General features: G+C 39.9%; 1 protein-coding gene across 2 annotated transcripts in view; it reads right to left on the reverse strand.

Moving 5' to 3' along the window:
• Positions 1 to 4,291: 4,291 nt before the first annotated feature.
• anln (anillin, actin binding protein) overlaps positions 4,292 to 14,293 on the reverse strand; it is a 93,741-nt gene continuing 83,739 nt past the window's right edge. For both annotated transcript variants that reach the window (XM_080203725.1, XM_080203716.1), the window contains 3 exons: positions 9,601 to 9,708; positions 7,955 to 8,127; positions 4,292 to 5,906 (listed from right to left, as the gene is read on the reverse strand). In XM_080203725.1, coding sequence (XP_080059851.1) covers positions 5,762 to 5,906; positions 7,955 to 8,127; positions 9,601 to 9,708 — 426 coding nt within the window. In that variant the 3' untranslated portion in view covers positions 4,292 to 5,761. The remainder of the gene's footprint in view (positions 5,907 to 7,954; positions 8,128 to 9,600; positions 9,709 to 14,293) is intronic.

Raw genomic sequence — 14,293 nt, forward strand, 5'->3', positions numbered from 1 at the left:
CTTAAACAGGCACATGACTGGGTTGGAGATAGGAGGATATAGGAGATTGTTTTAAGTAAGGTTCATTAGCATTGGGACGTCCCTGGTAATGTAAAAGGATACGGTATGATAGTAGTTTTTTTTCTCTTTTAATTCACAGGTTTAAGTCAGTCCGCCTTGTTGTCCAACAAGGGGCATACACGCGATGGGTTGTACTTGGGCTGCTCTTGAATGTTCGAGATTGGCCTAGTGCTTCACATCATTAGTGTGCTTAAACTGGACCAGATGCTGGGCAACACGACAGCTCAGTGACTATCACTGTTTGCTGTGCAGTCACATGGATTTGGGCCAGTGTCTGGGAGTTTGTGCATTCTCCCCGTGCTTGCGTGGGTTTTCTCCGGGTGCTCTGGTTTCCTCCCACACCCCAAAGGTGTGCTATTAGGCTGATTGGAAGTAATAAATTGTCCCTAAATTAGTTTCCCTCAATGAGGATTGCCATAAAAACAATAGATAAAGGTCATGGGTGGAGGGGGGGACTGGTAGTATTAAAATGGCGGCGCGGGCTCGTTGGGCTGAAGGGCCTGTTTCCTGGGCTGTTTTTGTTCTTTGTTGAGAGTATTCCAATGTGAAGATGGGACTTCATCTCCACAAGGACTGTGCAGTTGTCACTCCACCCGATACTGTCATGGACAGATGCATCTGTGGCAAGCAGGTTGGTGAGAATGACATCAAGTATGCTTTTTCATCTTGTTGGTTCCCCCACATCTGCTGCAAACTCAAGTCCAGCAGCAATGTCCTTTAGGACCCAGCCAGGTACTACCAAGCCACTCTTAGCAGTAGACACTGAAGTCCCCCACCCAGAGTACATTCTGTGCCCTTGCTGAGCTCAGTGCTTTCTCTAAGTGTTGTTCAACTTAATCAGCTGAGGGGATACAGTATGTGATAATCTGCAGTTTTCCTTGTCTGTGTTTAACCTGGCACCATTAGACTTTATGGGGTCCAGAGTTGATGTTGAGGACCCCCAGGGCATCTCCCTCCCAACTTTCGATTTGATTTGATTTATTTTTGTCATATGTATTAGTATACAGTGAAAAGTATTATTTCTTGCATTCTATACTTTATACCATTCACAGAGAAAGAAAAGAGTGCAGAATGTAGTGCTACAGTCATAGCTACGGTGTAGAGAAAGATCAATTTAGTGCAAGATAGGTCCATTCAAAAGTCTGATGGCAGCAGGGAAAATGCTGTTCTTGAGTTGGTTGGTATTTGACCTCAGACTTTTGTATCTTCTTCCTGACAGAAGAAGGTGGAAGAGAGTATGTCTGGCCCACTGAGTCTTCACCAGCAACAATCCCCCCAAGCCTTATCCCCGCATACACCTGTACACCACTGTATACTGCCACCATCTCTGCTGTCATGTCTGCGTGGATTTCCTGCAAGTGCTCTGGTCTCCTCCCACAGTCCAAAAAATGTGCTGGTTAGATGTATTGGCTATGCTCAATTCTCCTTCAGTATACCCAAACAGGTGCCAAAGTATGGCAACTAAGGGATTTTTACAATAACTTCATTGCAGTGTTAACGTAAGCCTACTTGTGACACTGATAAGTAAACAAACTAGGACATACCCAGGGATGACATTGTCTGGGTTATTATCAGTAAGGTGTGGGTGCTTTAATATGACTATATCAGGCTGTTGCTTGACTTGTCTGAGAGACAGCTCTCCCAATTTTGGCACAAGCCCTCAGATGTAAGGACTTAGCAGATTCAATTGGGCTGTGTTTGCCTTTAATGTATCCAGTGCCTAGGTTGATGCCAGGTGGTCCATCATCTAATTTAAAATTAGTAATGAGTCTATTGACACATGTCAACATCCCAGAAAGGCATTTCTGGTATCTTTAATCTCATTGTTGTTCTTTGTTTTGGTGTGCTCTTTTAGTCCATTGATTGCTTTTTGAGTGAAGATTCATTGGTGAACGTTCAGGAGTTTTTGATCTGCACTTTTACGCAGAAATCATAGAAAACCTCCACTACAGAAGGCCATTCAGCCCATCGAGTCTGCACTGACCACAATCTCACCCAGGCCCTACCTCTGTGACCCCTCTTATTTACCCTGGTAGTCCCCCTGCCACTAAGGGTCAATTTAGCATGACCAATCAATCCAACCCACACGTTTAGACTGTGGGAGGAAACCCATGCAGACACGAGGAAAATGTACAAACTCCACAGTGTCCTAACCTTTTACAGTGACAGCATTCTGCTGTGCTTGCAAGATATTGTCCGTGACTGTGGGGTTTCTTGTGCCACAGTGCTCCTTGCTCTGTAGTGTCTTTTACATTTTGTTATTTAATGAGCCGCACCATTATAATAAAGGCAAAATACTGCGGATGCTAAAATCTAAATCAAAAGAAAATGCTGCAAAATCTCAGCAGGACTGGCAGCATCTGTGGAGAGGGAATAGAGCCAACATTGAGAATTAGGATGACCCTTCATTAGACCTTCAAGAAAAATCGGACAAGATTTATACTCTGAGGATGAGGGTGCTGGGGGTGGGGGAGAAAGTTGGAGGAGGCAGGGTTCGGGTAATTAATAGGAAGGGCATTGACAAAAAGACAAAGGGGCTGTAATTGGTAGTGATAAAGATTTTTGTGGGCATAAAATTACTAATGAGGTGTAAGATTTGGCCTGAAATCATGCCTGTGCTGTCAGTGAGAATGACTGATTTTCCTCACCAGAACCAACACTATCAGTTTTTGATAAAGATTTCATCCTGCATGTTCAACAATGTCGTATTAAGGAAATTCATATGTTCTTTGCACATAGGATCCCATTTGTGAGATATATAACCTATTTTTAAAAAAATCACATGCTTGCAGGTTTTAGTGAATAAAAAAGCAGCATAATAATTCTTCGCATTGCCCCTTGGCTTCTACACAAATTGAAGTCCAGAAGAACTGTTAAAGGAAATTCCCTGGTTCTATTTAAATCACTGACTGTGGTTTTCACTGGGATGACAATAGGAAGACCAGGCTTCCTGCCATCCCAAAACATATATGCTTGGTCAATCTATCCCAAGACCCTACAGTAAACAGTTCAATCTGAGATCCTTGCAGCTGCATCAGGAGAAATTTTTTGAAATTTGCTGTCCATTCTTGACCCACTATTGATTAGCATATCAATAATAGTCTTCAGTTAACTTGTATGGGAAACGGCTGGAACTTTTATCAGACCACCCAAAACAGGGCAAGAGTTAAAGGTCTGGTAGGAGAATCAAAATTAACCAGTCACCGTAAGATTCCACCAGGACATGGGGCTGGAAAATCCCATCCTTTCTTACCTTAACTAGCAAGAACATGCCCAACATACATAGTCAGTCCACATAATCCAATTTCTCAGCTGTTCTGGTTCTCCTCTTCAGTATTGCTTTTGTACAGTGGTTATCAGAACCGTTTTGGGATGACCCATTACACAAAATTACCAATGAGCTGAAAATCAATGTACTGCACTTGGGCAATTTGCTTCAACATAGGATGTTCAAGCACATTGATTACATTAGTAGGGAAGAATGTACTGCTTTTGTATAGTCACCAAAGCTTTCCAAAAATCTTTTAAAAAATTACTTTTTTGCAATTCTAACATTAGGGAGTAATTAGATGCAGGATACAAAAAAATGTGACTGATGCATGCAAGACATACTTTGTTTGAAATCCATTTTCAAAAGAAATTGAATTTAACGTCAGTTTAATACATTTCCATCCCTTGTAACTTAGGTCATCCACAACAATTTGCACCAAATCCTATTCGCCCATCATCCTGGTGTTCACTAACCTATACTGGCTCCTAGTTAAGCAACACTGATTTTAAAATTCTCATCCTAGTTTTCAAATCCCTCTATGGTGCCAACTCTCCCCGACTTTTTAATTTTCTCTTCTACAACTTCTAAGATATTGACACTCCTCGAAGACTGGCCTCTCGAAGACTTACCACTTGTCAGCTATGCCTTCAGTTACCAAGACCATATGTCCCTAATCCCCTCTTCTTCTTTAAAACTCTTCTTAAAACATAGCTCTTTGCTCTTTCATCAAGCCTTCGGCCATCATCCTAGTAGCTCATCTGGCTCAGAATCAAATAAAATTCAATGATTCCGAAGCATTTTGTGTTTCGAAGCATTTTGTGTTTTTACCTGAATGTTCAAGATTTATTCAGCACAGATTAATATTTAACCAATTCATGAGCATAATATCTTCTGAGATGGTTGTGTACTTTGAAGCAGTTTATTTTTAAACAATGTGCAAAACATGACCTTGTAAAAATACAATGAAACATTAAGATATGGAACAAGATAAAATAGTTAATTGAAGATAGATAGGACAGACATGAAGAAGAAAAACAATGTTAACCTACTAGAAATAAAAATCATAATTTTGCATTTAATATTTCACAAGTTTGTCAGTGTGATATTACTGTGCTTATTTAGTATACTTTTAACAGCAGTATAAACTAGGGCAATAACTATGATGTGAATCTTTTCCAATATATTCTATGATCATGAATTTGGGCTTAAAAGTCATTGTATGCCAATTGTCAGCATAATCCAAATCTCTTCAAATTCTTACAACTGGAATTCACATATTAAATGTGCAATGGGAACAAAAATTTAGGGCTGAACATATTTTAAGTAGGATTATTAAATAATTCACAATGATGTTCACAAAAATACAAAGTACAATAGGTGAGGTTTAACACATCTCAAAAAGGTCCCTATAAATCCTTGACCGTGTAGAATCTTAAGATGCTGTTTGCTAAAATTAAATATCACAGCCTGCAAGCATCAAGCAGGTAATATATAGCAGCATAATTCAAAATATATGTTTGAAAATATTGCATAGTGTGTTCTAGTACCTCAAAAAACTCCAGTGCTTCAAACTACAGAAAAACAAGTGTTTGCATATTTCATTACATATTGACATTTTCTGGAATCAGTCCACGAGCCAGGCCAACAATCTTAGTATTCATGGTGTGAAAGCCGCACAGATTGGCTAATGTGCAGAAATCCTATTGAGAGGGCTCAGTACAATCCTACTCACTTGTAATTCAGTTGCCCTTGTGTGCAAACTCTGCTAATTGTTGGTTGAACTACTAAATAGAAATTGATTCCTATGGTGGAGGTGATGAACTGAAGACTTGCCCCAGTCTTAAAAAAATAGTGATGTTGGCTAACATGGAGAAACATAATTAGTAGCTATGTCATTATCCTGGACCTAGTCAGCTCTCCTCATGGCTGAAAACAACACAATTAATATATTTTATAGGTCTGGTTTATAACATCAGCTCCTCTTATTTGCAAGTAGTTGCTATCCGCAGTTCCTTAATTACCTGAAAAGTGACATATTATAAATAAAATCCCAACCATGAAAGTTACAGCTGTTCTTACACATGATCAGGTGCTGAGTTTTGAGGCATCTTCTCAATTGCAAAAGTACATCTGTAGTTCAAAAAGCTGTTAATGCAAAGCTGTTTTCTATAAAACATTATTATATAATCACGGTCCTCCAAAATGATTCATCCTCCCTCTTTCACCCAATAATGTTAAATTTGGGCCAATCAAGCATCATCTTTTCTGCTTTTTAAACATTTTCTTCAGCCACTGTTGTACATTGATTATTGCCAGTGTACTGACTGTTCAGGAACATTTACTGTACAAAATGCCACAAGTATCTGTACTTGTTCAATGCTCATAATGTTTCAGTCTCAGTTAAGGACTTAATTGGTAAATTAAAACCAGTTAATAATGGTGTTCAATCTCCTTCACTAAGACATGAGGCCTGTAGCAGGCATCTGGTTGCCAAGTCCGCAGATCAACTAGAGCTCGATTCAGCTTCTGCATCCAGAGGTTGCGTTCATCCTTGGTATCAGCAGACAGCCAGTTCCTGGAATTCGTGGGGAAAGGCGATGAAATTATTAAGTTTAAGGATAAGAGGGTTTAAGAAAAGATTTAAAAACTGCAAGTCATTGTTCAATTCTTATGTTATCATTCAAACAAGTTTATATCCAATCACTTTTAACCTTGGTTTTGTTAGTTTTCCTTTACTCATGCCACTTGCACTGCCTTCTTTACTTTCAGCTACAAAGAACTCATGGTTTTCAATTCTGACATAGGGAAAATGTTTAACCAACCAGATGCATAGTAAATTGATGAGTAATGTTTTTTATCAACTTTCCAATATAAACAGAGAGCAGAACTATAACAGAGAACAATTACATTATGCTAGTAAAGTTGTCTCACTGATATTTAAACAAAATAGCTGGAAATTAACAACAGCAATCAATGTGATATAGAATTTTTAAAAATAAATTTGATCTAAGCTGACCTGAAGTTTTCTCATTTGAAAATGCAAGCCAATACTTCAACGCGAACCAGCCTCCCATCCATTAACTCTGTCTATATTTCCTGCTGCCTCATAAAAGCAGCCATCATAATAAACATCCAACTCACCTCGAACATACTCTCTCCTGCCTCTTTCCGTCAGGAAAAAGATTCAAAAGTCTGTACCAACTGACTCAAGAACAGTTTCTTCCCTGCTGCCATCAGGGTTATACAGTGGTTAGCATTGCTGCTTCACAGCTCCAGGAAGTTGGATTCAATTCCCGGCTATAAGGAGTTTGCACATTCTCCTTGTGTCTGTGTGAGTTTCCTCTGGGTACTCCGGTTTCCTCCCAAAGTCCAAAAGATGTGCAGGTTAGGTTGATTGGCCATGCTAAAAAATTGCCCCTTAGAGTCCTGAGATGCATAGGTTAGAGGGATTAATGGGTAAATATGTAGGGATATGGGGGTAGGGCCTGGGTGGGACTGTGGTCGGTGTAGACTCGTTGGGCCAAATGGCTTCTTTCTGCACTGTAGGGTTTCTACAATTCTATACATCACCCCAATCCATTTGCATCAAATTTCTTTGACTGTGGTTTTCAATGGGCTTGCTAAGTTTGTGTATGTGGTTTTCTGTCAAATACATACTTGTTGGACAGACAATATTATCAGAGCTGTATTCATTGATGTTCCCTCTCCTTTTCTTGCTCTCCAGTAGAAGAAAGTGAAGGAATAGTATGAGGAGACTGGGTTATCCTAGTTTATATTCAGCAAGTGAAAGGATCCTATTAAAACTGAATTTTATTTTGAACAATTAGGCCTAATTTTTATTGCCTTCTCCTGTGGGATACTTCATGGTAAACGGCAGCATGATTGATATTAGAAGTTGACTGTTTGAAACTTACAAGAGTAGACCACTGTCCAATCACTCAATGATACCACATTTCTGAGAGAATTCCTCAAGCAAGACAGGTTGGATTGTGACCTCAAGAAAAGTTAGTAACAGGATAGGAATAGGCAGTTCAGCACTTCTAAAACTGCTCTGCCATTCAGTTAGATTGTGGCTGATTTATCTCAATTCTATTTACCCATATTAGTTCCAGGTCACTTCATACACCTGCCTAATAAAAATCTGATTACAATATTGAAAGCTGCAATTGTACCAGAACTCAGTCTTTTGGGAGGAAAAATCCCCAGATTTCTACAATGTCGTGGATGGAATTTTAGTGGCATGTCCACCCAAGGTTCACACGATCCCGCCTGAGGTCAATGGAGAATGCTATTCTCTGAACCTCACTCACCCCCGGAACTGGGGTGGGCATGCTGGTAAAATTCTGGCCCTTATGTGACAAAGTGCATTTGGATCGCCCTCCTTAATTGGCCTAACTCTAATTTTACGATTATGTCACATTGTTCTACAGTTCCTACCCAAATTTTTAAAAATATTTTTTCAATCAAATCTTTCTTCATTTTTAATGTCAAGGGAATACAAATTAAGTTTATGTAATCAGCTCTCATAATTTAATCTTCTGGGTCTAGGTAACATTACAAAGTGTGGCACTGAAATTTCATGTTGAACTCTGCCCATCAGAAATAGTTGACCCTTTTGCTTACTTGGTGACACAGAGCGTATTCTTGCACTGACTGACCAGAGTCTCTCTGTCATCTTCTCGTTGAGGCCTTACAGTGATGAGTTCCAAAGTGTAAGGTCGAGCACAAAACTCACGGTTAGCTGGTTCTATTTTTCTGCTAGTACAATTAGCCAAGTTCACACGGCCAAGAGGGTTCTGAACGTAAATAAAAAGACTTGTTTAATCATACCTGCATATACACACGTTAGCGCTAAATAAATCTCAAAGCCAAATTAACAAGTAGTATCAGTAAGCATCTGAAAATATTATTGTAAAAACCTATCTGGTTCACTTAGGAAACGATTTATAGGTGATTCTTGACCCACAGCAATTCACTCTTAACTTTGAAATGGCCCAGCAAGCTAAGCAATAAGAGAAACAAATGATGGGCTTGCCTGCATCTCATGAAAGAATTAAAAAAAACGCATCTAAATTAACCCAGAAAAACTGTTAGCACACCGGTTAATGAATTGCAGTCAGGAATTTGCAAATTTGAAATGGCTGAAAAACAAATAAGAAATATTCTTGAGAAAAAGGATGACAAGAAGTTCAGAGATTACATCTAACAGTGATGCGTGGGAATGAAGAACATAAATCAGAAGCCACGTGCAGAAAGTAATTTTCTAAGAAAATGGTGTTAACTTCTCAGACTGACTGATTTTAGATTCCTACCTATTTGATTCAACATTTCTTAATATTATCCCTGCACATTTTTATGTTACCCACCAAAGGTTAAACTGCATGGAAACAGGGAGTTGAAAAATCACAAAGTAAAACTTTTCAGTGAATCACAAAATGGTTGAAATACAGAGACAGTCATCTGTATCTCTGCCAGCACTATTTTCCAACACTAATTCAATTTCATGGGCAGACACACACAGCAGAATTCAAATAATGTAAATAGTTTCTGAATTTTACAGAATTTGAGGAAATAGCAGGTACAAGGGAAGCTATGGGGACAAACAGATTTCAGGAGGCCAAGATATTAGCCCCCTCACTTCCATTGATTATTTAATGAAAAAGAGGAGTACCTCTCCTCTGGATAACATCCAACATCAGAAACTGCAAGTGGTGCATAAGCATTTACAGGTCAGGTATTTGAACACAACGAAACGTATGTGTTGCAAAAAACTTACTTAAAATTATTTGGAAATGAATACAAATTGCATTGTTGATTACTTGTTTTGGTTGTTCCGGACAAATGTGAGATAATGCATTTTGCAAGGTCTAATACAGACAGGATTGATAGGCAAAGGGGTTTGGGTGTACAGGTACGCAGGTCACTGAAAGTGGCAATGCAGGTGGAGAAGATAGTCAAGACGACATACGGCATGCTTACCTTTATCGGCCGGGGTACTCAGTTTAAAAATTGGCAAGTCATGTTGCAGTCATGTTGGGGGTCTGGAACCTGTTGCCAGGGGAGGTAGTGGAAGCGGATACAGTAGTGACTTTTAAGGGGTGTCTTGACAAATACATGATTAGGATGGGAATAGAGGGATTTAGTCAAGTCAGACAGCATGGTCAGTGCAGGCTTTAAGGGTTGTAGGGCTTGTTCCTGTGCTGTAATTTTCTTTGTTCTTCTGTGTTCTTTTCTAACACTGCAACGATACTTCTTGCATGACTACAAACCTTGCATTTTTCATCATCCGGATAGGTCCAATATGAGATGCAGTTCCCTGATAAGACACACCAACGTCGGTGCCAAGCTCCAAAACCACTAACATCATCAAACATGGTCTGCAAGGAAAGAAGTATGTTGAGTTTATCATTACCCATAAACATGGATCAGCTGTGAATTTGAGTGAGTGGTGAGTCTACAGTTAGATTAATGAAGCTGGATTGATAATCTGGGAAGGTAGAGCAAAATGTTCCACCTGGCCCACAAACAGCACAGTAAAGGCATTTACCTCTTCCATGAAGCAATCCTCACCTCCCTTTAATTGTCAGATTACCAAAGGCCTAAAAATCCAGCCAGGCAAAGTTAAATCTGGAAGATGACTAAATCAAAGGCATGCCAGATTCATTATAATATTTAAAATGACACCCCACCATCTCCATGTTAAAAGTGCAAGCAGCCAGGTTGAAGTCAGGTTCAGGATTTTGAAAATTTTGCCCCAAATCACCAGTTTTTTGGGCAATTCCCTCCATGGTTTTTAATACATTCAATAATGTTTAAAGCCTAACTTTTACCCTTTTATCCCCTTCCTACAATTAAAAAAATTGCATCATCACAAATATAATGGAGAAAGCCAATGTTTTCAAATTATGTTTACTTAACCATCTTTACGCCATGTTTTTATATTCAGCAGGAGAAATGCAGCTATGTGGGTGATGTGATTTATATACTCAAACTCAAGCAGTCCATTACTCAAATATAATGGACACCCAAGTCAATTCCTGGCTATGTAGAAAAGAAAGAATATAATCAGGTATTGGCTGCACTAAACTGAAAGCAATATGAACATGGTTGAGAATATTAGTGGATTCAGTGGAGTAAATTACCCCTGATGTTAGCTGTCAAGATAATAACCCAAATTTAATTTAAGGGTTCCCATTACTCTTCAATCAGATCATGTAATATTCCACTAGATGGTGCTATTAGATTGAAGTATGAAGAATTCCTGACAGTCTGAATACAAGAGTCAACATTATAAAATCCATGATAAGTCAATGTTACTGTATAAAAGACTTTACTCAAATTCTGTCCACTGAGTTGGACCTGGTATTCAATTATCACAGAACTCTAAAATCACTTGACCAATATTTGTCAGTCTAGCTCACCAGTGGCACACTTTCTTCAGTCAGAAGGTGCAAACATTTAGATCGGCAGCACATGTTTGGATGCTTTGAGTAATGTCAGGGTTTGGTTAAGATCAAGAGTTGGACCAAGCCCAAAATGGGGTGCAATGTCTTGGATTTTGTTTGTCCCTTTTGTGGGATCATGAATTGGATTCAGTTTGAATCTGAATTTGGTTTTTGGAGCAAGCAAGACGATGATTTGGGTCTGCCTGGTCCACTCTAAACATTAACTTTGGTTATTGTTCAGGTTAGAAACTCCAAATGAAGCCCGCCTGAATCATAAGCTTTACATCTTGAATTTGGCTGGGATCAGCAGGATATGTTCTACTTCAGATGTGATTCAAAACACCCACTTGAGCTTTGAGAAACAAAGTTTATTTAATACAGTTAACACGTATGGAAAGAAAATTAGGAATAACTTCTAACAATTACAAACAAAAACAACACAACCACAATAATGTATAACCCTTAATGAATATATATAAGCTGTCCCAATCAAACCAACCTCCGTAAACAATCTTTTAAACCAGTTCAACACAGCAGAGACTAAGGCTCACATAATACAGGGATTAAGGCCATTAGTTGAATTCTGCAATCAAATGCTCTCAAGATTCAGAAAAGTTTCCCAAAACATTAAAGAGACTTTTGTCCAGCCCCCAACATCATCAGATTTTCTTTCAACTGAACAGCAGAATTTCCCAAAACCAGGAACAGAGACACTGCTTTCAGTCTGACGTCCGTTCCCTTCTAAAACCCAATTCTAACTTTAGCCAAACGCAACATGTAACCTTAAAACCCCCCAAAAAAACTGTCCAAAAACACATGACTGTCCTCCTAACAATGCAGGATCGTAAAATTAATCCCAGAGTAAACAAAACAACTGTACTTAAGCCACTTAAGTAGCAATAAAAGGAAAAGCAACAAATTTGAGGCATCCTTTATCCATGTCTGAAGCAAATGCTAGGACAGATATACATGCAAATAAGGGGCCAAAAACTGATTCTCTGCTGGAATTATGGATCCCCCTGAAACAGTGTCAAAGCTCATCACCTCTGGGAAAATTAATACTAAACTACATACAAGTAAAAACAAATAAGTACTTGCCATATTTTTTTTCCCAGTACCTATCTCATTCCCAACCCCAAACTCCCAGCCAGAGCAGCCAGCCGTTTCCTCTCTGACAGCACTCCTGACCTCAACAGCCACTTTTGCTACCAAATAAATCTGTTGGACTTTAACCTGATGTTGTGAAAAATCTTACTGTATTTACCCTAGTCCAACACCAGCAGCTCCACATCTCAACAGTACTCCAGGGTCACTCACGTGTTTACATAAAATTTGAAGCATTACTCTCATAGAAGATTTGGTCAGTCTCAAAATCTGGGGCTTTGCAGGCCTCCCATTTGAAAATCCTAATTAACCCTAATTAATACAGGTAAGGCATGCCAAAACAGAATTATTAAGCCAGAGGATCACAGGGCCCAACCCAACACCAAAGACATGAGTGCATAGTGGTCTGGTCTTTAGGATGAAACTTTCAAATAAAATCCCCATCTGCCTTCTCAGGTGGATGTGAAAGCTCATAAGACCCACTAGAAAGAAGAGTGTGCGCCTCCCTGGTGTAATATGCAATATGTATTCCTCAAGCAATACCAAACAAATAAACTCATGGGTCATTTATCCCATTGTTGTTGTGACTATATTTCAAAATAATTAAGACTTTATTTATTTCTAACACAAGTGAGTTATAGATCAGATTTTTGAATGGTCACCTTGAAGACATACCCAACTGTTTGCTTGGAAATTGTAATTTTATTCTGCCTGCTGTAGAATGCAATGTATAATTTGATTCAGTCATTGTCAGGCAGATTCCAGATTTCAGAGTACCCTATATTGAACACTATGACTGAGGAAGGTAGAAATTCATGAGAGTATGGTGAGAGGTAGAATGTTCAAAGTGGAGTTGGAGTTAGCTTTATGAAGACTCTCTTATAATTGCAGAATATTAGATAAATACAGGTGTTCTTGACTGGTACAGAATAAAACATTATACTATAATGTTTGCAGATGACACCAAGATGGCAGGGTTGACGGGTACTGAAGGGGAATGTCAGGTGATACAACAGAATATAGATAGGTTGGTGCATTGGGCAGATAGGTGGCAGATGAAATTTAATCCTGACAAATGCGAGGTGATGCATTTTGGAAGGAATAATGCAGAGAGGAGCTATGTGATAAAAGGTAGACCGATTAGGAGTATAGACATACAGAGGGACTTGGGAGTGCAGGTTCACAAATCCTTGAAGGTTGCGACACAAGTGGAGAAGGTTGTTAGGAAGGCTTATGGAATGCTAGCCTTTATAGGTAGGGGTATAGAGTATAAAAGCTGCCGTCTAATGCTTCAGTTGTATAGAACGTTGGTTAGACCGCATTTGGAGTACTGCGTCCAGTTCTGGTCACCTTACTACCGGAAGGATGTGGAGGCTCTGGAGAGGGTTCACAGGAGGTTTACCAGGATGTTGCCTGGCATGGAGGGGCTGGGGTACGAGGAAAGGTTGGAGAAACTGGGACTTTTCTCCTTGGAAAGACGGAGGTTGAGGGGGGACATGATAGAGGTATATAAGATACTGAAGGGAATAGATAGAGTCAATAGTGAGAGACTGCTCCCCAGACTGGGTACAAATATGAGAGGTCATGATTTAAGGGTGAGGGGGGAGAGGTATAATTTGGATGTGAGAGGAAGGTTCTTTACGCAGAGAGTTGTGGGGGTATGGAACGCGCTACCGAGGAGGGTGGTGGAGGCAGGAACGTTGGACTCGTTTAAGGTTCAGTTAGACAGACACATGAGTGAAACAAGGATGGAGGGTTATAGTAGGGGCTATTAAATAAGGTCAGAACCTCGGAAGACACCGGAAATGCAGACTTGTAAGTTAACGTTTTTGTCTTTTTATTCCGCAGGTGGAGGTCTACCTCGTTGTCAAACGAGGGGCATGCACACGGTGGGTCGTGTGAGGGCTGCTCTTGGAGGTTCCGGGAGTGGCCTAGTACTTCGTGTCGGTGTGTGTGCTTGATTGTGGACCGGTAGACGGGCGCCGCAACAGCTCGGTGACTAGCACTGCTGGCTGTGCAGATACATGGATTTGGGCCTGTGTCTGTGGGAATTTGTGCATTCTCCCTGTGGTTGCGTGGGTTTCCTCCCACACCCCAAAGATGTGCTCTTAGGCTGATTGGTTTACTAAATTGACACTATTCTCCCCTGAATCTGGTTAAGTTAGGGGTTCCATTCGTAGACACGCAGGGTCGAATAGGTGTAGGGTGATGCGGCGGCACGGGCTCGTTGGGCCAAAGGGCCTGTTTCCCGTGCTGGGTTGTTCTTTGTATAATAAGTGGATTAGTTGATTCAAGAATCTTATGTTTGTTTTCCTTTTGGAAGTAATAAAAATTCCTAAATTCATAAGAACATAAGAACATAAGAAATAGGAGCAGGAGTAGGCCATCTAGCCCCTCGAGCCTGCCCCGCCAT

This window comes from Carcharhinus amblyrhynchos, chromosome 2 (assembly GCF_965287045.1).
Source record: "Carcharhinus amblyrhynchos chromosome 2, sCarAmb.v2.hapA, whole genome shotgun sequence".
Classification (NCBI taxonomy): domain Eukaryota; kingdom Metazoa; phylum Chordata; class Chondrichthyes; order Carcharhiniformes; family Carcharhinidae; genus Carcharhinus; species Carcharhinus amblyrhynchos.